Source organism: Hypanus sabinus, chromosome 23 (assembly GCF_030144855.1).
Source record: "Hypanus sabinus isolate sHypSab1 chromosome 23, sHypSab1.hap1, whole genome shotgun sequence".
NCBI classification, from domain to species: domain Eukaryota; kingdom Metazoa; phylum Chordata; class Chondrichthyes; order Myliobatiformes; family Dasyatidae; genus Hypanus; species Hypanus sabinus.
Genome location: NC_082728.1, coordinates 27,110,296 through 27,133,047, shown reverse-complemented (window position 1 = coordinate 27,133,047; position 22,752 = coordinate 27,110,296). Strand labels below are relative to the sequence as shown.

Below are 22,752 nucleotides of genomic sequence, written 5' to 3'. Positions count from 1 at the left end.
CTAGATTCTTTCCTGTAATACAATGGGCTTATAGCTTGTTAAGCAGCCTCATGTGTGGCACCTTGTCAAAGGCCTTCTGCAAAACCAAGTACACAATGTTGACTGATTCTTTTTTGTCTATCCTCCTTGTTATTTCTGCAAAGAATTCCAACAGATTTGTCAGGCAAGATTTTCCCTTGAGAAAACCATACTGACTATAGTCTATTTTATAATGTGCTTCCAAGTATCCTGAAACAGCATTGTTAACAATTGACTCCAACATCTTCCCAACCACTGAGGTCAGACTAATTGGCCTACAAGTTCCTTTCTTCTGCTTCTGTCTCTTCTTAAAGAGTGGAGTTACATTGCAATTCTTCAGTCTTCAGGAACCATTCCAGAATCTAGTGATTCTTGAAAGATCGTTACTAATGCCTCCAGAATCTCTTCAGCCACCTGTTTCAGAACCCTGGGGTGTATACCATCTGGTCCAGGTGACTTATCTACCGTCAGGCTTTTCAGTTACCCAATAAAATTCTCCCTAGTAATGGTAACTTCACATACTTCATGACCCTTGACACCTGGAACTTCCACCATCCTGCTCATGTTATCTACAGTGAAGAGTGATGCAAAATACTTAATTCAGTTTATCTACCATTTCCTTGTCCCCAATTATTACCTCTCCAGCATCATTTTCCAGTGGTCTGATAGCCATTTTTGCCTCTCTTCTACACCTCATGTACCTGCAGAAACTTCCAGTATCCTCTTTAATGTTATCAACTAGCTTACTTTCATATTTCATCTTATGACTTTTTAGTTGCCTTTTGTTGGTTTTTAAAAGCTTCCTAATCTTCAAATATCCCCACTAATTTTTGCTCTAATATATGTCTTCTCTTTGGCTTTTATGTTGGCTTTGACTTGTCTTGTTAGCCATGGTTGTGTCATCTTGCCTTTAGAATACTACTTCTACTTTGGGATGTATATGCCCTGTGCCTTCCAAATTGCTTCCAGATATTCCAACCACTGCTGCTCTGCCATCTTCCCTGCTAGAGTTCTTCTCCAATCAATTCTGGCCAACTCCTCTCTCAAGCCTCTGTAATTCCCTTCACTCCACTGTAATACTGATACATCTGACTTCTTACTGATCTGACATCTGACTGATACATCTGACATCGTGCCAATATGTACCAAGACTTCTGGTTGCTCACCCTCGCCCTTAAGTATGCTATGGACCCAATTTGAGACATCCTTCATCCTGGCACCAGGAAGACGACATGCCATCTGGGTACCTCTATCGTGCCCACAAAACCTTGTTTCTGTTCCTCTGACTAAGGAATCCCCTATTAACACTGCTGGTCTCTTAATCTCTCTGCTCTTCTGAGCCACAGCACCAGACTCAGTGCCAAAGACCCAGACTGTGTAGCTCCCCCATAGTAGGTCATCCCTCTCAATAGTATCTAAAGTTGTATAATTATTATTGAGGGGAACGGTCACAGGTGTACTCTGTACTGGCTGTGCATTTCCCCTCCTTCTCCTGACAGTCACCCAGCTACCTGTCCTTTGCAACCTCTGGGTGACTACCTTCCTTTAACTCCTGCCTATCACCTCATCGTTCTCCCATGTGAGTCAAAGGTCATCGAGCTGCATCTCCAGTTCCTTAATACGTTCTCTCAGGAGCTGCAACTTGGTGCACCTGGTACAGATGTGTTTATCTGGGAGACTAGAGGTCTCCCAGACTTCCCGCATCCCACACAGAGTACAAAACACGGCCCCTGGAGCCATTCTCAGGAAATTACTATGTCCTAACATATGAGGAATGAACAAATAAGAACAGAGAGAGAGAGTAACTTACGAGATACTTTACCTCACCTGAACCTGATCTCGCTTAACCTGATGAGCCAAAGAGACTCTAAAGACTGGCACACTCACAAGAATGGCTGCTTCGTCCTTTCTAATGACTCCTTCTTGCTGATTGGTTGCTCCTTAACTCAGAGAAAATGCTGCAAAATTCTGTCTTTAAAATCTTGATCGCTATCCTGACTAAAAGTTAGCTCCTTTTAACAGCCCTGAAGTTTATTGTCCAGCTTAGAGAAAAATGCCATGAAGCTCTGTTTTTTAAATCTCAATTGCCCTCCTGATTAAAAGGTAGCTCTTTTTATACAGCAGTCATGTTGATTGTCCAACTCAGAGAAAAAGCTTTTTAAATCGTGAACACAGATCTGACTGAAAAGTAGCTCTTTTTACACACTGCTTTGATTGTGATTGAGGTTAGCAACAGAATCTGATGCACGTCAACTCTCGCAGAGTTTGTAGGCCATTACTTCCAACAAAGCAAAACCTAACAACATGAATGGCTGTGATGCTTCATTCCAAATGAGCTCAACATCTTTTATGCATGCTTTGAAATGGAGAATGAAACTATGTGTGTGTGTGTGTGTGCGGGTCCCTGCAGCATTTGGTGACCCTGTGATCTCTCTCAGAGGCCAGCGTCAGAGCATCTGTCAAGAGGGTGAACCCTCATAAAACCTGTGCCAATGAACTAGCAGGATGTTCAAGAACATCTTCAATTTCTCACTGCTACAGTTGGAGTTTCCCACCTGCTTCAAAAGAGCAACAATCATACCATTGCCCAAGAAGAGCAGGCATGAGTTGCCTCAATGACTGCCATTGAGTAGCACTCACATCTACTGTAGCAAAGCGCTTTGCGAGGTTGTTCATGGCCAGAATCAACTCCTGCCTAAGCAAGAACTTGGACCCGCTGCAATTTGCCTATTGTCACAATAGATCTACAGCAGATGCAATCTCACTGGCTCTCCACTTAGCCTTGGATTACCTGGACTATAGCAATACATATGTCAGGCAGCTATTTATAGATTACAGCTCAGCATTCAACACAATTATACCATCAGTTCTAATCAACATGCTCCAAAACCTGGGCCTCTGTACCTCCCTTTGCAACTGGATCCTTGACTTCATCACTGGAAGACCACAGTCAGTGTGGATCAGAAATAACATTTCTTTCTCAATGACAATCAATATGGCATACCTCAAGGATGCATGATTAGTGCACTGTTCTACCATCTCTACACACACGATTAAGTAGCTAAACACAGCTCAAACAGCATCAGTAAATTTGCCAGTGATATAACTAATGTTGGCAGAATTTCAGATGGTGATCAGGAAGTGTACAGGAGCGAGATTGATCAGCTGGTTGAGTGGTGTTGCAATAACAACCTTGCACTCAACATCAGTAAAACCAGGGAATTGATTCTGGACCGCAGGAAGAGGAAGTGGAGGGAATACACAGCAGTGGAAAGGGTGAGCAGTTTCATGTTCCTGGGTATAAACAGCTCTGAAGATCTATCCTTGGCCCAATATATTCACACAATTACAAGTAAGGCATAACACTAGCCTGATACATCATCAAAGATGTTCACAAATTTCTACAGATGTACGAGGGACAACATTCTAACTAGTTGCCTCACCATCTGGTATGGAGGAGCGACTGCACAGAATTGGAAAAAGCTACAGAAAATTGTAAATTCGGCCAGATCCATCATGGGCACTAACCTTTCCAGCATCATAGACACGTTCAAAAATACATGCCTCAAAAAGGCGGTATCATTGTGGGCCGCCATCATCCAGTTCATGCCCTCTTCCCATCAAGGAGATACAGGAGCCTGAAGATATTCACTCAGTGTTTCAGGTGCAGCTTCTTCCCCTCCGCCATTAGTTTTCAAAATGAAGAATGAACCCATGAAAACTACCTCACTCTTTTTTAATTCTCTTTTTGCACTGTTTTATTTTTTATATATACTTACCATTGTAATTATTATCTATTGCAATGTACTGCTGGCACAAAACAACAAATTTCACAACATATGCCGGTGATACTAAATCTGATTCTGATTTCTCAATGATGTGCTAGTGAGTGTTGTAAAGCAGTGCACCCTCTGTAGAAGCAAGGAATTATTGAGTGCAGCTTTGCTACTTCTGTCCTTAGTTGTGCATGATCATACTTATAAAATGGCTGTACACATTGCTGTTTATCAACAGCAAATACTCATCATACTCTTATTGCAATACCTGTAAATTTTGCCCGTTATTTTGATTAACACACAACTGGGAAAAGTTGGTTTCTTTTCCTTTTCCTGAGGCATCAACAACATACTGGGTTATAGTTTCAAGTGGCCCGTATTTCAAAGTCTTAATGGATGTTGGAAAGCCACAGAGATGTAACATCACAGTCTGGCATCATCTTTATAATGTGCCTTAGTTCAGTCTGAATCTTGAGTCTTAGATCAGAACAATGCCAACCACAAAGGCTATGATAAATTGGAAAACTGTGACAGCAAAAGAAGCAGTGGCTAACAATTTAAAAACTTAAACTATAATTTACAAGTACTATGTGTTGTCTTAAGGCAAAACAACTGGAAGAGAACTCCAGCTGTAGGTATCGAGGTTAAGCAAAATACTAAATCAAGGTAAAGGCTTGTAGCTTTGTCAAAAAGCAGGAAAGGCGAGGTTTGGGAGAACTTCAGCAGAAGAGGACTAAGACATTGATAAGGAAAGATAATGCAGAATATTAGGATAGAGAAGTGAGAAACATTAAAACAGGTTGTAAGAGATCTTGCAGATAGGAAAGAAAAGAAAAAATTAACAAATGTTAATGTGGATATCTTAGAGACTGAGATTGGAGAAGTTATGCTACAGACTGATGAAATGGTAGAGAAGCCAAACACATATTTTGAAAATGGATTCTTCAACTTCAGCTGCTTCATCAATGAGCTTCCTTCTGTCATAAGGTCAGAAATAGGGATGTTTGCAGATGACTGCACAATGTTCTGCACCATTCGTGACTCCTCAGATAGTGAAGCAGTTCATACCCAAATGCAGCAAGACCTGGACAATACCCAGGCTTGGGCTGACAAGTGGCAAGTAACATTCGAGACACGCAAGTGCCATGCAGTGACCATCTCCAACAAGAGAGGCTCTAACCATTGTTTCTTGACATTCAGTGGCATCACCATTACTGAATCACCTATTATCAACATCTTGAGGGTTACCATTGACAGGAAACTGAATGGTCTAGCTATTTAAAAACACCATGGCTACAGAGCAGGTCAAAGGCTAGGAATCCTGCGGTGTGTAACTTAACTTTTGACTCCCCAGAGCCTGTCCACCATCTGCAAGGCTCAGGTCAGGAGTGTAATGGAATACTTGCCACTCGCCTGGATAAGTGCAGCTCCATCAACACTCAAGAAGCTTAATGTCATCCAGTACAAGGCAGCCCACTTGATTGGTACCCCTTCTACAAGCATCCAATCCCTCCACTGTTGAAAGTACAGTTGCAGCAGTGTGTGCTATCTACAAGATGGACTGCATCAAAACACCAAAGTTCTAAGGTAGCACCTTCCAAACCCATGACCACTACCATCTCGAAGGATGAGAACAGCAGATACCTGGGAACACTACCACTTGGAAATTCCCCTCCAAGTCACTTACCATCCTGACTTGGAAACATATTGCCTTACTTTCATTGTCACTGGGTCAGAATAATGGAATTCCTTCCCTAACACCACTGTGGGTGTACCTACGCCTCAAGGATTGCAGTGGTTCAAAAAAGTAGCTCATGACCACCTTCTCAAGGGCAGCTAGGGATGGGCAATAAATGCTGGCTTAGCTGGCAACACCCGTAACTCATAAATGAATTTTAAAAATCATGGCAGACACACAAAGAAACCTCCTGGAAATATTGGAGAACTATAGGTTTTGACAAAGAAGCTGACATTAGTTTTAAAAAGTATTGAAGAAATTAATGACACTGAAAGCTGATATAGTCCCAGATCAAGGTAAAATTTTTGAAAGTTAGCTATTTGTCATCTTCCAAAATTGCATAGATTCTAGAACTGTTACCACAGGTTGGAAGATAGCAAATGTTAATCCCACTTTTTAAGAACGGAGGAAGAGAGGGAACAGAAAAATCATTGTCCAGTTAGGCTGACATAAATACCACACAACAATCTATCATTAAGGAAGTGATTACAGGACACATAAATTTATAATAAGATTAGGCAAATTCAATGTGGATAAGTAAAAGGGAACTCACAATTGACAAATCCTGCTGGAACTTTGAGAGTGTAATAAGTAGAATAGATGGGGAAAACTAGTGCATCGGTGGATTCAGTCTTGCTTAAATAAACAGAATACACCCATTGAGAATGAATGATCATCTTCAGGTTGATAGTGACTTGTGAGATACTGCATGGGATCGGTGTTGGGATCCAGGCTGTTCTCAATCCTCGTCAATGATTTGGATAAAGGGATTAAGTGTAAAATATCAATGTTTGCTGATGTCAGTTGGAGAACACACACAGGCTAAGGGAATGGGCAAACACCTTTAAGGTGGAATATTCTAAAAAATGGAAACATACAGTGTTTTATAAATGTTGAGAAATGTTCAAAGGGACCTGGGTGTCCTTCAAAACAAATCACTGGGAGTTAACAAGTTATTAGAAGGTAAAGGAAGGCAAATGGCCCTTATGCAGCTGTATTTGAGGACAAGAGACAATGATGCTCCATTTATACATTGCTCTGCTGAGAGTGTATATGAAATATTGAGTACAGGTCTGGTCCCCAGCCTCAGGAAGGAATATACTTGTGAAAAATATTCAGCAAAGGTTCATCAAATTGATTCCTGGAATGGTGGATTTGACATAAGTGAGAGGTTAAAAATCTGGGTTGAGACCCTTGAATTTAGTAGAATGAGAGATGATCTCATTGAAACACAGAATTTTAACTTTTTTTGATAAGTTTCACTTGGGAGTATTGTTTTCCCTGTCTGGATGTCAATAACCAGGAATCATAATTTGAAAATAGGGAATCAGCCTTTTAGGACAGAGGTGAAAACACACTTCTTCAGTCAGGGAATAGTGAATCATAAAACTTATCTTCCCACCCAATTATGGAGGCTCAGTCATCAAATATATCCAAGACAAAGATCAAAAGGTTTCTTAGATGTTAAGGATATCATCTGATGCAGACATATTTACTGATGTGTTGCTATTACTAGGTGAAGGTATTGATATAATATTGATATATTCATGGCCTAAGGTAGAAGGAGTCAGTTTTAAAAAACCTACCACATCTATTTTTCAACAAAGGCCTCCCCTACATTTACACACTTAGTCCAGCGGTCGTGGAGCATACGGATCTTGGACCTCAAGGAAGTGTCCACAGATGGGTGATTGATAAGTTTATGGCCTAAAGTAGAAGGAGATGAGTTATTAACTTCCAACTTTCTGCATAATCAAAGAGTTGACCTGCATGTGCATGTAACAAGAGCTGTATAACTCATCTCCTTCTACCTTAGGCCACAATCTTATCAATCACCCATCCGTGGACACTTTCTGGAGGTCCAAGATCTGTATGCTCCATGACTGCTGGACTAAGTGTTAAATGTAGGAGGAGACTAGGTTGAAAAATAAATGTTCTAGGTTTTCTAAAATTGTCTCTTTCTACCTTAGGCCACGAATATATCAATCACCCCTCGTACTTGGGAAGCTAAAAGGTCTGAAGGTAGATAAGTCACCTAAAACAGATAGACTACGCCCCAGGGTCTAAAGGAGGTAGCTGAAAAGATCCTGGAGGCGTTGGTAATGATCTTTCAAGAATCACTAGATTCTGGAATTGTTCTGAAAGACTGGAAATTGTAAATATCACTTCACTCTTTAAAAAGATAGGAGAAAGGAAATTATAGATCAATTAGTCTGACTTCAGTGGTTGGGAAGATGTTGGAGTCCATTATTTAGGATGAGGTTTCAGTGTACTTGGAGGTGCATGATAAAGTGGGCCAAAGTCACCAATGTTTCCTTAAGGGGAAATCTTGATTGACAGATCTGTTGGAATTCTTTGAGGAAATAACAGGAGGGATTGACAAATGAGAGTTAGTGGATGTTGTTTACTTGGATTTTCAGATAGCCTTTGACAAAGTGCCACACACGAGGCTGCTCAGCAAGATAAGAGCCCATAGTGTTAGAGGAAAGATACTAGCAAGGATGGAAGATTGGCAGACCGGCAGCAGCATAGTATCTGAATAATGGGGGTCTATTCTCATTGGCAGAGGTGTTCTACAACTGTTGGTATTGGGACAGCTTATTTTCATGGTTAAATGTTAACGATTTGCATAATGGAATTAAGGCCAAGTTTGCAGATGATATGAAGATAGATGGATGAGCAGGTAGTGTTGAGGAAGCAGTGAGTCTGAAGAAGCACTTGGATAGATTAGGAGAATGGGCAAAGAATTAGCAGGTGAAATATGGTGTCTGGTCATGCACTTTGCTAGAAGGAAAAAAGGTGTAGACTGTTTTGTAAATGGGGAGAAAATTCAAAATTCAGAGGTGGAGAGGGACTTGGAAGTCCTTGTGCAGGATTTTCTAAATGTTAACTTACAGGTAGAGACGGTGGTAAGGAAGACAAATAGAATATTAGCATTCATTTAGAAAGAGCAAGAACATAAAAGCAAGGATATGATGCTGCGGCTTTATAAGGCATTAGTCAGACCGCAGTTGAGGTATTTTGAGCAGTTTTGGGCCCTTACAGTGCTGGCATTACGGATGGTCCAGAGGAGATTAATGAAAATAATTCTGGCCATGAAGGGTTAACATATGAGTGTTTGGTGTCTCTGGGCCTGTACTCACTGGAGTTTGGAAGAATGAAGGGGCAGGGGCATTTCATTGAAGCCTATCAGATATTGAAAGGCCTAGATATAGTGGATGTGGAGAAGATATTTCCACACTCTTAGGGCAAGTCTCAGACCAGAGGGTATAACCTTAGAACAGAGGGATGTCCATTTTGAACAGAGATGAGAAAGAATTTCTTTAGCCAGAGGATGGCAAAAATGTGGAATTAATTGCCATGGATGGCTGTGCAGTCTTTGAGTATATTTAAAGCAGAGGTTGATAGGTTCTTGGTTAGTCAGAGGGTCAAAGGTTATGGGGAAAAGGCAGGAGAATAAGGTTGAGAGGATTAATAAATCAGCCATGATGGAATGGCAAAGCAGACTCAATCGGCTGAGAGGCCTAATTTTGCTTCTATTGTATGCCTTATGATCTTGCTGCAGGAAACAGGCACTACAGTCTTATTGAATGGTGAAGCAGGCGCAAGGCTCCAAATAGTCTAACCTTGTTACGTGTCATTTAATCCAGTGCACAGTGGAGAATACTCACTATTAACTGCCATTCAGATTATAAGGGAACCTTGTAATGTCTAGTTTCATAAACACCAAGTCAGTTGGTGTTCTGAAACTTTCTTACATCTGCTACATATCAAAATGTGGAATTCTATACTGTTTCTCCTCCTTCACAGACACGCCAGAAACAGGTTGAAATTAATCAATTACGATATGAATTAACCAGTCAGCAACAGAGAACTGGTTCAGAAATGTTAAGACTAAATGAACGTATTGCTGAACTGGAGTTACAGTTGACTGAAGCACGCAAAGAAGCAGATGAGTATTTTAAGGGTAACCTTCAACAAAACTTAGAAACTGTTGCTTTAGGCAATGAGGTAAGCCCATTACTCAATAATTTGAATAATCCTCAAAGTAAATATATTGTCCTTTGAGACTTTTTTATTTTTATTTTATGAATCTTGTGACTCTCCTTCATTGTTCAATAAGGTGATTTGTAAAAAGGGGATTATCTTCAATGACTTCACTTCCTTCTCCTGCAAATTTATCCCCTAACCTCTGATCTCTTTATATTTCTTATCTGCAAACTGCCTCATGGCAAAATAATCTAAAACACAAGAAATGACTAAATGTACACATTGACAATGTTGAGCTCTACTTCATCACCATCTCTCAAATCTTACACTGTGTTTGAACTAGTTTGCCTCTTGTGAAACAACCAGTCCTGGAAAAATAGAAACAAGTGAGTAGACTGATGCCCTTGTTTTTGAAACTTTCTAAAAAAAAATCACATTGTTCCTAACTTTGTGACACCATCCTTCTTTCTGGTGACTGCCTAAGGCTGAACTGAACCTCTCACACTCTTGACGTCCTACTTGTCCCTGAGTTTTTTGGCTAATTCCACTTATATAACATTGCTTACCTCAGTGCATCTGATACTGAGCACCTCCTCCTTGTCTTTGCTCCTGTCAATTATTGGCATGTTTTCCTAGCATCTTTCTTCCATAGCTTAAACACACTGAAAATTCTTTTAATTCATCCCTCAGCTTGCTGACATGTATTAGTTTCTGATTTGGCTGTGCTTCAATTTTTAACTTTGCTTCCTGACTTTCAAACTTACCAACAGCTGGAGCCCAGCCTGAATCACTCCTGCAATGTTCTGAAATCCCTCAAAGAGATAAGAGCTACATTTGCTTGAAAAAGGAAGTGTTGAGTTATACTAGGTAGTATCCATGGAGAGAGAAATTGTTACTATTTTGCTTAATGACTATTCATCAGAACTAGAAAAACGTAAAAACTGAATGTATCTTAAGTTGCAGAGAAGGTGAGAGATGAAAGGAACAAAAGAAACGTTTGTCATAGGGTATAGGTCAAGGTGATGTAATTGCTTCTGAAACTATCTCAGAAGAAGTGAATGATGATAATCCAATTTGATCTCTCGGGGTGAAGACAAATAGAGGAAGAGGAATGTGGGGTGTATGGAGAGAGACAACAAACATACTGGAGCCATACGATGCAGAACACAGCTGTATTTAGAAATCAGAAGTAAAAGAGAGTGCCAGAAATGTTTCAGCAGGTCAGGTACTGCTGTTAGAGAGAGAGAGAGAGAGAGAGGACTGAGTTAATGTAACAGCTGGATGACCTTACAAAAGAACCGACCAGCTCTGACGCCAAAGATGGTTATCTGAAATTGTTGAGTGCAATAATAAATCCTTGGGGCTGTGCTGTTCTAAATGGTGATGTGCTATCATTGAATTTATATTGGGCTTCACTGGAATAATGTTGAATGCCAAAGACAAAGGCAGAATAAAAGTGGAATGGAGGATTGGAACGGGCAACTGAAGGCACAAGGTGCAATCTTGCGGACAGGACGCAGGTGTTTTGAAAAACAGTTATTCAATCTGCACTTGGGTTTCCTCATTGCATTGAAGAGCCAATGTACTGAATTAGAAGTACAAGTGAATTGCTGTTAAACGGTCTGCCTCAGTAAAGCAGCAGTTCACATGGTGGGACAGATATCCCTCTATAACAGGTGTGGAGTTGCCACAGTTCACTGGACTTGATATGGAGTCTGTTGTTGGAGTGCAGCCAGGGAGTGAGTTAGGATTTTGAGAATTTGCATGGGGGTCCCATATTCCCTGGCATTCACAAGGGTAGATACTGGGTTTTTGACACAGAGGTTTGCCAGTGAATTCCTGCCCATCCTTCTGTTAAAAATTTGCTATAACTGCAAGTTGTTGCTGCCTTGAGTTGAAGAAAAAAATACACCTATCCAAGTGTGTGTGTGTTTTTTTCCCCATTCTTCAGATCTGTCAAAATGCATCTCTAAAAATCTTCCAGATTTTTTTTGTTTCAGAAGTAGCTTTTTCTTAGTTGTTTTATTGCATACTGTTGTAATTTCAGAAGGTCAGTTCACCTCTAGGCAAGTTACGAATCTTGGTTAGTAATTGTTCTTAATGCAAATCAAATTTGTCTCCTCAAGAAGTCGCAATGCCCCAATAGGGCATATCATGTTTTGTAAATGGCTATTGAAAGCAAAGAAGGAGATTGCTTGCCACATCTGTGTGCAGCAACCTATTGTTTTTAAAAGGATAAGGTTACAAAGTACATTTCAAGAAATGAATCATTTTTGCAGGTTTCAGCTCTGAAACTGGACTTGGCAAGTGGCCGTGTCCCAGTGGTTGTTGAACAGGTATGTAGTTATTGCACTATTATTATTCAACACAACGTCCAATAAAAACTAGATGAAACCCATGTTGTAAAGGAAAAATATACAAACTTCATACAGATAGCATCCGAGCTTAGGATAATACCTGAATGCTAGAACTTTATAGCAGTAATGCTAACTACAGCAACATTGTACCACACAAGCTCAAGCACTACAGTTAAGACCTCATTAACTAACTTACCTTCTATAACATGGGAAGTCCATTTAACCTATCTGATTGGATGGGGTAATCCATCAATGCATTCTGAGTCAAGTATGAGAAATTAAATTTGATCATCTGAAAAAAGAGAGTTTACATGTATTTACAGGAAAAATGTTAAAGTCTGGGTTTCTGCAGTTCTAAAATATATGTTTTGTAATTGTAAAGAAATTTCAGATCTTGTTCTATTTAATGTAATTTGTAATAATAAATTAAAGAATTTTCCGATATTTTGATTTTATTCTGTGAGTAATTTTGAATCTTTCTGCAAACAATTTCCTGTGGTGTCTCCATTCTCACTGCCTTGATAATGAAGGTGTACCTTGCTTGCTTACTCTGCCACCATCTGTGAAGAGCAGAAAGGGATGTAGGTTTTCAGAGTGAGTAGCTCTGAGTTTCATGGACAGCGAGAAGTTTGTCAAAAGCTACTGGTGATTTAAGTATTTTTTATTAAAATTGACATCCATAAAGGCATGGAGGTGTAGTGGTTAGCATAGTGCTTTACAGTACAGACGGCCCAGGTTCAGTTCCACCATTGCCTATAAGAAGTTTGTATGTTCTCCCCGTGACTGTGGGGATTCCTCTGAGTGCTCTGGTTTCTATCCACAGTTCAAAGATGTACCAGTTGGTACATTAATAGGTTATTGTAAATTGACCTATGATTAGGCTCAGATTAAATCGGGGGATTGCTGAGCAGATTGGTTTGAAGGCCCAGAAGGGCTTATTCTACACTGTATCTCAATAAATAAAAATATTTTTAAAAATTGGGGCACAACTTGTACAGTGGTGAGGATGTTATGGTAACTCTCCAGAGAAGTGAAATCAGTTTTAACCTTCTTTTCTGAAATAATTTGGAAGCAACTATGTCAAGCAATGTGGCTAGTGATATTGGCTTCAATTATCAAATGCTCTGAAATGTTATTTTTAGGAAGTAGATGGTGAATTCGATCTTGTTTCTCTTTTACTCAGGATGAACTTGTCAAAGAACTTCAAGGAGAAATTCTTCAACTGCGAAAACAACTGATTCATTCACAGTCAAGTAACCACCCCTCACAACAGCAAAACTCTAAAGTATTGGTTTTGCGATCCAAACTAAAGCAGGCTGCTCACTACATCAGTCAGCTATCCCGTGACAAACAGCAGCTGATTGAGATAGGCAACCGACTCCGTGCGGAACTGGTTAAATCTGGATTAAGTGGTATGTGGCCAGTTACTACACAAATCCTTTTTTAGATTACAAAGCAAGTAATCTACAGGGTAGTAGGAAATTCCATCATTGCACAGGACATGAAGTCCACAACCCATTTCCACATCCAGCCACATAACGTGTAACTGTTCCCTGTTGTGTACCTACTGCGATTACTCACAGATATGGTTATGCAATCAGTAATCATGCCTTTCTCTCACAGTTTCTCAGCCATCTGTCACAGTGAGCCATTTGGACCTACCTACTCAGTTACCGAGAGAGCTGGCAGAGGAAGCTCAGAATCGCCTGTCTGCTTTGGAACGCCTACAATACCAACTCACTACCCAGGTAATAATATTCTCTGTGCATTTAGTATTTCATATTCAAAGTTCCTCTCCAAATCCCAGAATGCTTTTTATCATAAATTTGCTTGCTTTTAAACTTACTTACTTTATTATTACAGTTTTTGTTTAACCTTCAGATTCCCTTAGCCATATACTATTCCTTTGTTATCCTTTGTCAAGTACCTTTGCAATTAAGTTTTACTCCTTTATTTGAAATTTGAATTTAGTTTGGCATGTAGCTATTATAATATTTCAATTAAAAAAGAATGCTGTTTGTTTTCAGGAATTGCAATATGCACAGCTGACACGTTTCAAAAAAGTTCCCATCACTCTGCAGCAGAGTTCATCAGAAAGTGAAAATGGCCAGAATACTATCAACGGGAAAACTGGAAGTGAAGAACAAACTGCAGATAAGGTAATTGTAAGGTAAACAAAGATTGTCATACCAAATCTCTTCAAACTCCTAATAAAGTATCGCCGCTGTCTTGCCTTCTTTATAACTACATCGATATGTTGGGACCAGGTTAGATCCTCAGAGATGTTGACACCCAGAACTTGAAACTGCTCACTCTCTCCACTTCTGATCCCTCTATGAGGATTGGTATGTGTTCTTTCTTCTTACCCTTCCTGAAGTCCACAATCAGCTCTTTCATCTTACTGACATTGAGTGCCAGGTTGTTGCTGTGGCACCATTCCACTAGTTGGCTTATCTCACTCCTGTATGTCCTCTTGGCACCACCTGAGATTCTACTAAAGATTGTTGTAACGTCAACAAATTTATAGATGGTATTTGAGCTATGCCTAGCCACACAGTCATGTGTATATAGAGAGCAGAGCAGTGGGCTAAGCACATACCCCTGAGGTGCGCCAGTGTTGATCGTCAGCGAGGAGGATATGTTATCACCAATCTGCCCAGATTGTAGTCTTTCGGTTAGGAAGTCAGGGATCCCGTTTCAGAGTGAGGTATAGAGGCCCAGGTTCTGCAACTTCTCAATCAGGATTGTGGGAATGATGGTACTAAATGCTGAGCTATAGTCGATGAACAGCATCCTAATGTGGGTGTTTGTGTTGTCCAAGGGGTCTAAAGCCGTGTGGAGAGCCATTGAGATTGCGTCTGCCATTGATGTATTGTGGCGATAGGCAAATTGCAATGGGCACAGGTCCTTGCTGAGGCAGGAGTTCAGCCTAGTCATGACCAACCTCTGAAAGCATTTCATCACTGTCGATCTGAGTGCTGCCGGGCGATAATCATTAAGGCAGCCCACATTATTATTCTTAGGCACTGGTATAATTGTTGCCCTTTTGAAGCAAGTAGGAACTTCTGCCCGTAGCAGTCAGAGGTTGAAAATGTCCTTGAATACTCCAGCTAGTTGGTTGGCATAGGTTTTCAGAACCTTACCAGGTAATTCATCAGGAACTTGTAAGAAAGTATAGGCACTGCCATGTCTACTTGCTGATGGCATTTGCAAGCGGATTCCAGGACAAATCCTCTGATTTGATAATACCAAAGAATTTAAAGCTACTGACTCTCTCCACCCCTGATTCCCAATGAGGACTTGTTCATGGACCTCCAGCTTTTTCTCCTATAGCCAATAATCAGCTCTTTAACATTGTTGACCAAAACCATATTTGCTTTTCTGCAATGTGGAGAAAAAACATCATAAAATTAATTACTTGCAAGCCCTAGTATAAGCTGTATTGTATAGATATGGAAATTGGTGAATATAAACACAAATATATGGAATTTTTGCAGAGTAATGGTGTGAGTAGAGATAGGCATAATGGTCATTATTGTTGCAGTATTGAGCCTTTTCCTATAACTCAAAAATCTACTGACATGCTGAAGAGAGCAGTCAGGTACTTTATGGCAGAAAAGACTAATAAAGAATTTATCGAAGAAGATTGCATTACTTCATTTTAAAACAGCAAATAGTTAAAAGGCATTACATAAAATATAAAAATAAAATCTTTAAAAATTATTTTAAAAACTGATGAGTATTTTAAAACAGTTCAAAAGCTCTTGACAGTAACATGTAAGGTGTCAGGATATTCTGAGAGCAAGGTCTGTTGGTTCACCACCTAAGGTCTGATGGTTGCTTTGCATTCCTTCTACCTTGCAAAACAATCTTGGTCACCTCACCTGGTTTTCCCACTGTGATTAAAAAGTAAGAATGGGAAGGCAATCAGTCAAGCACTGTCTCATCCATTTGAATATACTCAAAGCTGGGATGGATTTTTGAAATTCTGCGTAAATTGACAGTTTAAAGGACAAGATAGGAAAATGCATCACAGACAAATAAGCCTTGAATTTGAATGACAAGGTATACTTTCATATGAACTTCAAAAATTTTTAATTATTTTAAAAGCAGTTAGTCCATTTTGGATGGATTGGCAAAGGATACACTTTATGTTCGATCGTGTTAGTTTTCAGATGTAGTCACTACTTTAGCCATCAGGTGGTGCCAAATAGCCTTTCTAGTTGAGTTTGAACCTGATTAAATTCCAGATAGTGGATCAGAATTGAGCTAAATCTTTTTCCAAGATTGGTAATACACACAACCTTTTAAATTAGAGAATTGTTATTAGTGTGCTTTGGGATTACCATTGTGCACAGCAAATTGGCAGGGTTCCACACTGGAAGGATTAAAATGCCAAATTACCACTCACTTTTATTTTGCTCCTTCAAGATTGTCAAGATGCTTGCCCGGTGAAATGGCCTATAAGTGATTTCTCTCAGGGAATTGCTACCCTATCAAACTAATCAAAAACGCTTGAAGATTCAAGAATATAAAATATGTATTCTTCTGGTTGCAGCAACAAAATATGGTGCAAGTACTCAGCAGATCAAATGTGGATGCTGTTGGTGCTTCTAACAGCTACCATTGTTTTCTAAAACTTTCAGGGATTTTGCTTCAATAATTCTTATCACTTCCATTTTTCTGATCTTTAAAATAACTGCATAAAATTTCCTTACAACATAGAATGACTTTATTCCAAGCTATTAAAATGGCATGCCATGTTTCAGTGAATCTAAGCAGACAATTTTTGACCTCTGTGTCTCTTTGGTTAGGGATGGGATAAATCAACTGGTATTTATCTAAACATATATGTAAATAAGACAATTTTGATATTTAATTAACATTTTACCTTTTGAAATACAGAATAGCACTCTAATTGGTAACTTGAGAGAGAATGAAGAAGATGGAGGAACACAACATGTTTTTTTAAAAATTGACTGTGTTTAAGAAAATTACTAGAATTATTAGAAACATCTCTTTTGGAGACATAAAATTTTGTAGCTGGAGCCTGCATGATACTTCCCTCTGTAACTGGATCCTTGACTTCCTCATCAGGAGACTACAGACAGTGAGGATTGGAAATAAGATCTCCTCCTCATTGACAATCAAAACTAGCATGCCTCAGTATGCGTGCTTTGCTCATTGCTTTCTCTACAACCATGTCTATGAGGTTGGGCACATCTGAACTGGCATCTATAAATCGGCCAAAGAGTGTTAGCAGAAATTCAGAAGGTGACGAGGATGTGTATAGGAGTCAGATAGAGCAGTTGAATGAGTGGTGTCGCAACAACCTTGCACTCTATATCAGTAAGACCAGGAAATTGATTGTGGACTTAAGGAAAGGAAGTCAAGTGAACACAAGGGGTGCCATGCACAATCATAATCGATTGAAAACGGACGTGGAAGCATGGAGAAACATCTGGAAATTCCAGGAAGACCTTCTTTGTTGCTGCTGCTGCTGTGAGGTCCGGGACTCTGCTGGGAAGAACAGGCCCCCAGTCCTCGGGGTCGCATTGCCAATGGCCTTTAGTGGGGCCGTCTTAATATGCTCGGCAGAGGATGGTGCTCGGAGAAGCTGTGCTGGAGGGGATGGTCTTTGGCTCGGAGGTTCGACGGACTCAGGTCGCTTTCGGTGTGTGCCGCGTCTGCGAGGCTGAATCGGGCGGCGCCTTGGAAGTCCATAGTGGACTTCTGCCGCAGGTGTGGGATGGTGAGTCTGTCGGGACCCTGGGGACTTGTGGAAACTGTGGTGATTTCTTTTGAAACCATCCTTTAACATCTTGGACTATTTTTACTGTGCCCATAGTCTGTTTTTTTTATCAATTATGCTATTGTTTGCACTGTTGTAACTAAATGTTGTAATTATGTGGTTTTGTGCAGGTCTTGTAGCATTAGTTTTTGGTCTTGTTTTTATCTGGTGAATTTGGAGCTCCTTTCCGGGGAACGCGATAAGATGGTAGCGTGATATTAATACGCAGCAGCCTCTCCGGACTCTGGATTGGAGATTGCCAAACGTTATGTGGATTTTCTGGTGTAGTCTGTTTTGTCATATGCTTTTGTGATATCATTCTGGGGGAACGTTGTCTCATTTTTTAACTGCATTGCATTTGTGGTTTCTAAATGACAATAAATTGAATCTGAATGTGATTAGTCCTCATCCAGAGAGCAGCAGTGGAAAGAGTGAGCAGTTTCAATTTCTGGGTGTCAACATCTTGAGGGGACATGGTATGACACCAAAGACACTCGCATATTTCTACCATGGAGGGCATTGTAACTGGTTACATCACCATCTGGTATGGAGGGGCCACTACAAAAGATTGGAAAAAGTTGTGAACTCAGCCAGCTCCATCATTGATTCTAGCCCCACCAGCATCAAGGACATCTTCAAAAGCCTCAGAAAGGCAGCATCCATCATTAAGGACCCTCAGTACCCAAGGCATGCCCTCTTCTCATTACTACCATTGAAGAGGAGGTACAGGAGCCTGAAGACACATATTCAGCGTTTTAGGTACAGGTCTTTGCTTCCACCATCTGATTTCTGAATGGACAATGTATCCATGAGCACAGCCTCACAATTTTTTTGAATTTTGCTTTTGATTTGCACTACTTAAATTTTAATATATATTTCTTATTGTAATTTATATTTATTTTATAATAATGTTTTGCACTATACCACTGCCAGAAAACAACAAATTTCTCAAAATACACCAGTGATATTAACAAACAAGGGAAAATCTGCAGATGCTGGAAATCCAAGCAACTCACACAATGTTGCAGGAAATCCTTTTCTCTTTTCCTTAGATGCTGCCTGGTCTGCTGAGTTCCTCCAGCATTTTGTGTGTGTTGCCAGTGATAATAGTCCTGATTCTGATACACCATCATGGTTGAATGATTTCCTGGGAAGGACAGTATTCCTTTTGCATTTGGGAATGATCAACAAGCTTCGAAACCTGGGCTTCTGTACTTGCAACTGGATCCTCAACTTCCTCATCAGGAGACCATAATCAGTGTGGATTGGAAATAACATATCCTCGCTGACAGTCAGTACAGACACAGACAAGGAGGTGTGCCTAGCCGACTACTCTACTCTCTTTACACTTTGTGTGGCTAGGCATATCTCAAACACCAATTATAAATTTGCCAGTGACACCATTTTAGGTGGCAGATTCTCAGATGACAACAAAGGCATACAGGAGTGAGATAGATTGGCTGGTTGAGTGTTTTTGCAACAACAGCCTTTCCCTCAAAATCAGTAAGACCAAGGAACTGATTGAGGACTTCAGGAATGGGTAGTCAGGAGAACCTACACCAGTCCTGATTGAAGGGTCAGCAGTTGAAAGTGTGACGAGGTTCAAGTTCCTGGTGTCAACATCTTAGAGGATCTATCCTCTGCCTAGAATACTAATGCAATCACAAAAAAAGGCATATCAGCAGCTAAACTTCATCAAAACTCTTGCAAATTTCTACAGAAATACCATGCAGAGAATTCTGACTGGTTGCATTGCTGCCTGATATTGAGGCTCCAGTGCACATGATTGTAATAGACTGTAGATGTTGTAGACTCAGTTCCACCATGGGCACAAGCTGCCCCACCATCAAGGACATCTTCAAAAGGTGATGCCTCAAGAAGGTGGCATCCGTCATTAAGGACATTCACCATCTGGGCCATGCCCTTTTCACATTACTACCATCAAGGAGCAGGTACAGCAGTCTAAAAATGCACACTCAGCCAGGAGATTTCTATGAACCCCTGAACACTTCCTCAGGATGTGTATAAGATGATGAGAGGCATTGATCATGTGGGTAGTCAGAGGCTTTTTCCCCGGGCTGAAATGACTAACACGAGAGGGCGCAGTTTTAAGGTGCTTGGAAGTAGCTACAGTGGAGATGTCAGGGTTAAGTTTTTTACACAGAGTGGTGAGTGCGTGGAATGGCCTACCGGCGACAGTGGTGGAAGCGGATACAATAGGGTCTTTTAAGACACTCCTGGATAGGTACATGGAGCTTAGAAAGATAGAGGGCTATGGGTAACCCTGGTAATTTCTAAAGTAAGTACATGTTTGGCACAACATTGTGGGCCGAAGGGCCTGTATTGTGCTGTATGTTTTCTTTGTTTTTATGATTCCTCCTTTGTATCATTTATTTATTCATTTCTTGTAGTAATTTCTAATATCTTGCACTGCACTTCTACCACCGAACAACGTTTCACAACGTAACTGTATGTCAGTGTTAACCTGATTCTGATTCTACGACATTGCTTGTGATCACATTTATTCAATGAGCAGCTGAGCCACTCAGATCAGAAGAAACACTAGGTTCAAATCCAAGTCTCTGCTGAGTTAATTAGTTCTTGATTGAGGTTTTAGGAACTCTAATTAGTCTCAAAGACTGGTGAAGTTCATTCAGGACTTCCATCATTTCTTCCTTTATTATTTCCAATAATCAAATATCCTGTCAAATCACATCGGTATGTAGACCTCTGGGTTGCCACAGGCTCGCTCAGCTCATTCTCGTCTAGGGGGAGCAGCCTTCGGCCCCACCAAACTGGGTAATCAGCTGTTGTGGATGCTGTGTGATGTCCCCGCCTCGCCCAAAAACAGACAGTACACCATAAGCAATAAATGAGTACAATTTATAAAGGTTACTATAACTAAGTGATTAATAACGATACAGTATATATGAAGAGAAAAAATAAAGAAAAGGCGCCAAACTTATCAAAGTCCAAACCGCTTCGTGCACAACCGTTGCAGATCAATTACTGAAGTCTTCTGGCCACCATTCGATCCCCTCTGAACTCCTCAACTCGCAGCTCAGGACCCTCCGAGTGGTCAACCAAGCACATCTAGCTTCAATCCCCCTCCTCGGAGTACCTCCTGGCCTCAGACCCCTGCTTGGGGTCCGTTCCTCGACCAGCTTACAGCATTGTGTCCTCTCTCTCGACCCCCTCGCGCTGATCTGCCCAAAAGCCCGTCAACGAAAGCTTACAGACTCAGAAGAAAGAACATTAATCTCCATTTGGTTTACAAAGGAATACAATTCTCGTTATCAGTAAATTTTAACCCAAACAAGCTTCCAGCACTCTCTCGCAACAAAGAAACATTCCTGCTTTTAACAAAACAAAGAAACCCTTTCCCAACAGTAACAAAGAAAAAAGAAGAAACCCCCTTTACACTATTCCTGCTTTTAACAAAACAAAGAAGCCCTTTCCCAACAGTAACAAAGAAAAAAAGAAGAAACCCCCTTTACAGGTAGCTCTTTAGGCAAGGTGTTTGTTACTTAAGGAGCTATCCATCAGCAAAGAGACACCATGTTCGATAGCGAAGAAATAGAATAGGAAACATAGATAAGGTATAAAAAGAAAAGGTGAGTTAAATCTTTCATCTGCATTTTCTAAATCTAATTTTCTTATTTTCTATTTTTCTTATTTTCTCCACAGGGCCGAGCTATAGGTATAGCGAAAATTACACTTGACAAAGCAAAGGAATGTGAATTCTTGGAAGCTGGTCAGCCACATTCACTTACATCAGAACACAGCCAGTCACAACCCTTGATGCAAAATTCACACAACCAGTCTGAACAACTAATGTCATCCTATGGAGCTGACAGTTCTATTCAAGATGTCTGGAAGATGTTGGAGGGAGGGCTGAGTCCTCCTGTATCTACGCCACAGAGCAACGCTGAACTAGGTGAACAGTGAGGAATGAATGTGTAGAGCATTAGCTTAATTCTGTGCCCAGTGGTGAATGTGAAAAATAATAAAGCTCAGTAGTTATTTAAGAAAATATTTTTTCAATAGAAAATGTCAGCAAAATACGGGTGCACATAAAACTGTTTATTAGTTGTGGTGCAATACATACTAAATGCTGGAGGAACTCAGCAGGTTCAGGCAGCATCTATGGAAGTGAGTAAACAGTCAACGTTTCAGGCCGAGACCCTTCTTCAGCATTGGAAAGGAAGAGGGAGAAACCCCAGAATTAAATGGTGGGAGGAAGGGAAGGAGGCTAACTGGAAGGTGATGGGTGAAGCCAGGTGGATGGGAAAGGTAAAGGGCTGGAGAGGAAGGGATCTGAAAGAGAGTGGACCATAGGAGAAAGGGAAAGAGATAGGGACCCAGGGGAGGAGTAACAGGCAGATGAGAAGAGGTAAAAGACCAGAGTGGTGACTAGAGGAAGGGAAAAATTGTGGTCATTGCCCTTATGAGAGAGCTCAGCTAATACTATTGGACCACAACCTTGGGAGTCTGATTTATGTATTTTCATGTTTTACAACACACATTGACCAGTCATTGATCACAGAAAATAATCTGTCCTACCAGTTGTTCTATGTTCCTAGTTTTGCTCAATTCTACCTCTTCCAGTCAGCTTTTTTGGAAGTCATACACAAGAATATCACCTAGCTATCCTATGTATATTGGTCCTTACCAGTCCCTATCAACTGTGCAGGATCAAAATAAATTGCAGAAACTTGTAAAATTAGTCAACTCCATCTGTAGTATCCAAGACATCATCAAGGAGCAGTGCCTTTGGAAGGCAGTGTCCATCATTAAGGGTGCTCACCACCCAGAACATGCCCTCTTCACACTGTTAACCTTTGAGAAGGAGGTACAGAAGCCTGTAGGCTCATACTCAGCTATTCAGGAACAGCTTCTTCCCCTCTGCCATCTAATCTCTAAAGGAATATTGAACCTATGAACACTACATTACTACTTTTATATTTCTATTTTTTTGCACTACTTATTTTAACTTAACTGTCTTATAGACTTCTATATACTTACTGAAATTCAGTCTTTTGTTTCTATTTATTTACATGCATTTTGTTGTCCTGCAAGCCA

The 22,752-nt window shown here is 40.4% G+C and overlaps 1 protein-coding gene across 7 annotated transcripts in view; it reads left to right on the top strand.

The window, feature by feature from the left end:
- The window catches only part of ccdc57 (coiled-coil domain containing 57), a 164,619-nt gene that overhangs the window by 114,900 nt on the left and 26,967 nt on the right, over positions 1–22,752 (top strand). For 5 of the 7 annotated variants that reach the window (XM_059948587.1, XM_059948593.1, XM_059948592.1 and 2 more), the window contains 6 exons: positions 9,343–9,543; positions 11,802–11,858; positions 13,063–13,291; positions 13,503–13,627; positions 13,907–14,038; positions 21,358–21,607. In XM_059948587.1, the coding sequence (XP_059804570.1) occupies positions 9,343–9,543; positions 11,802–11,858; positions 13,063–13,291; positions 13,503–13,627; positions 13,907–14,038; positions 21,358–21,607 (994 nt within the window). The remainder of the gene's footprint in view (positions 1–9,342; positions 9,544–11,801; positions 11,859–13,062; positions 13,292–13,502; positions 13,628–13,906; positions 14,039–21,357; positions 21,608–22,752) is intronic. The other 2 variants (XM_059948590.1, XM_059948591.1) reach the window with 2 other exon arrangements.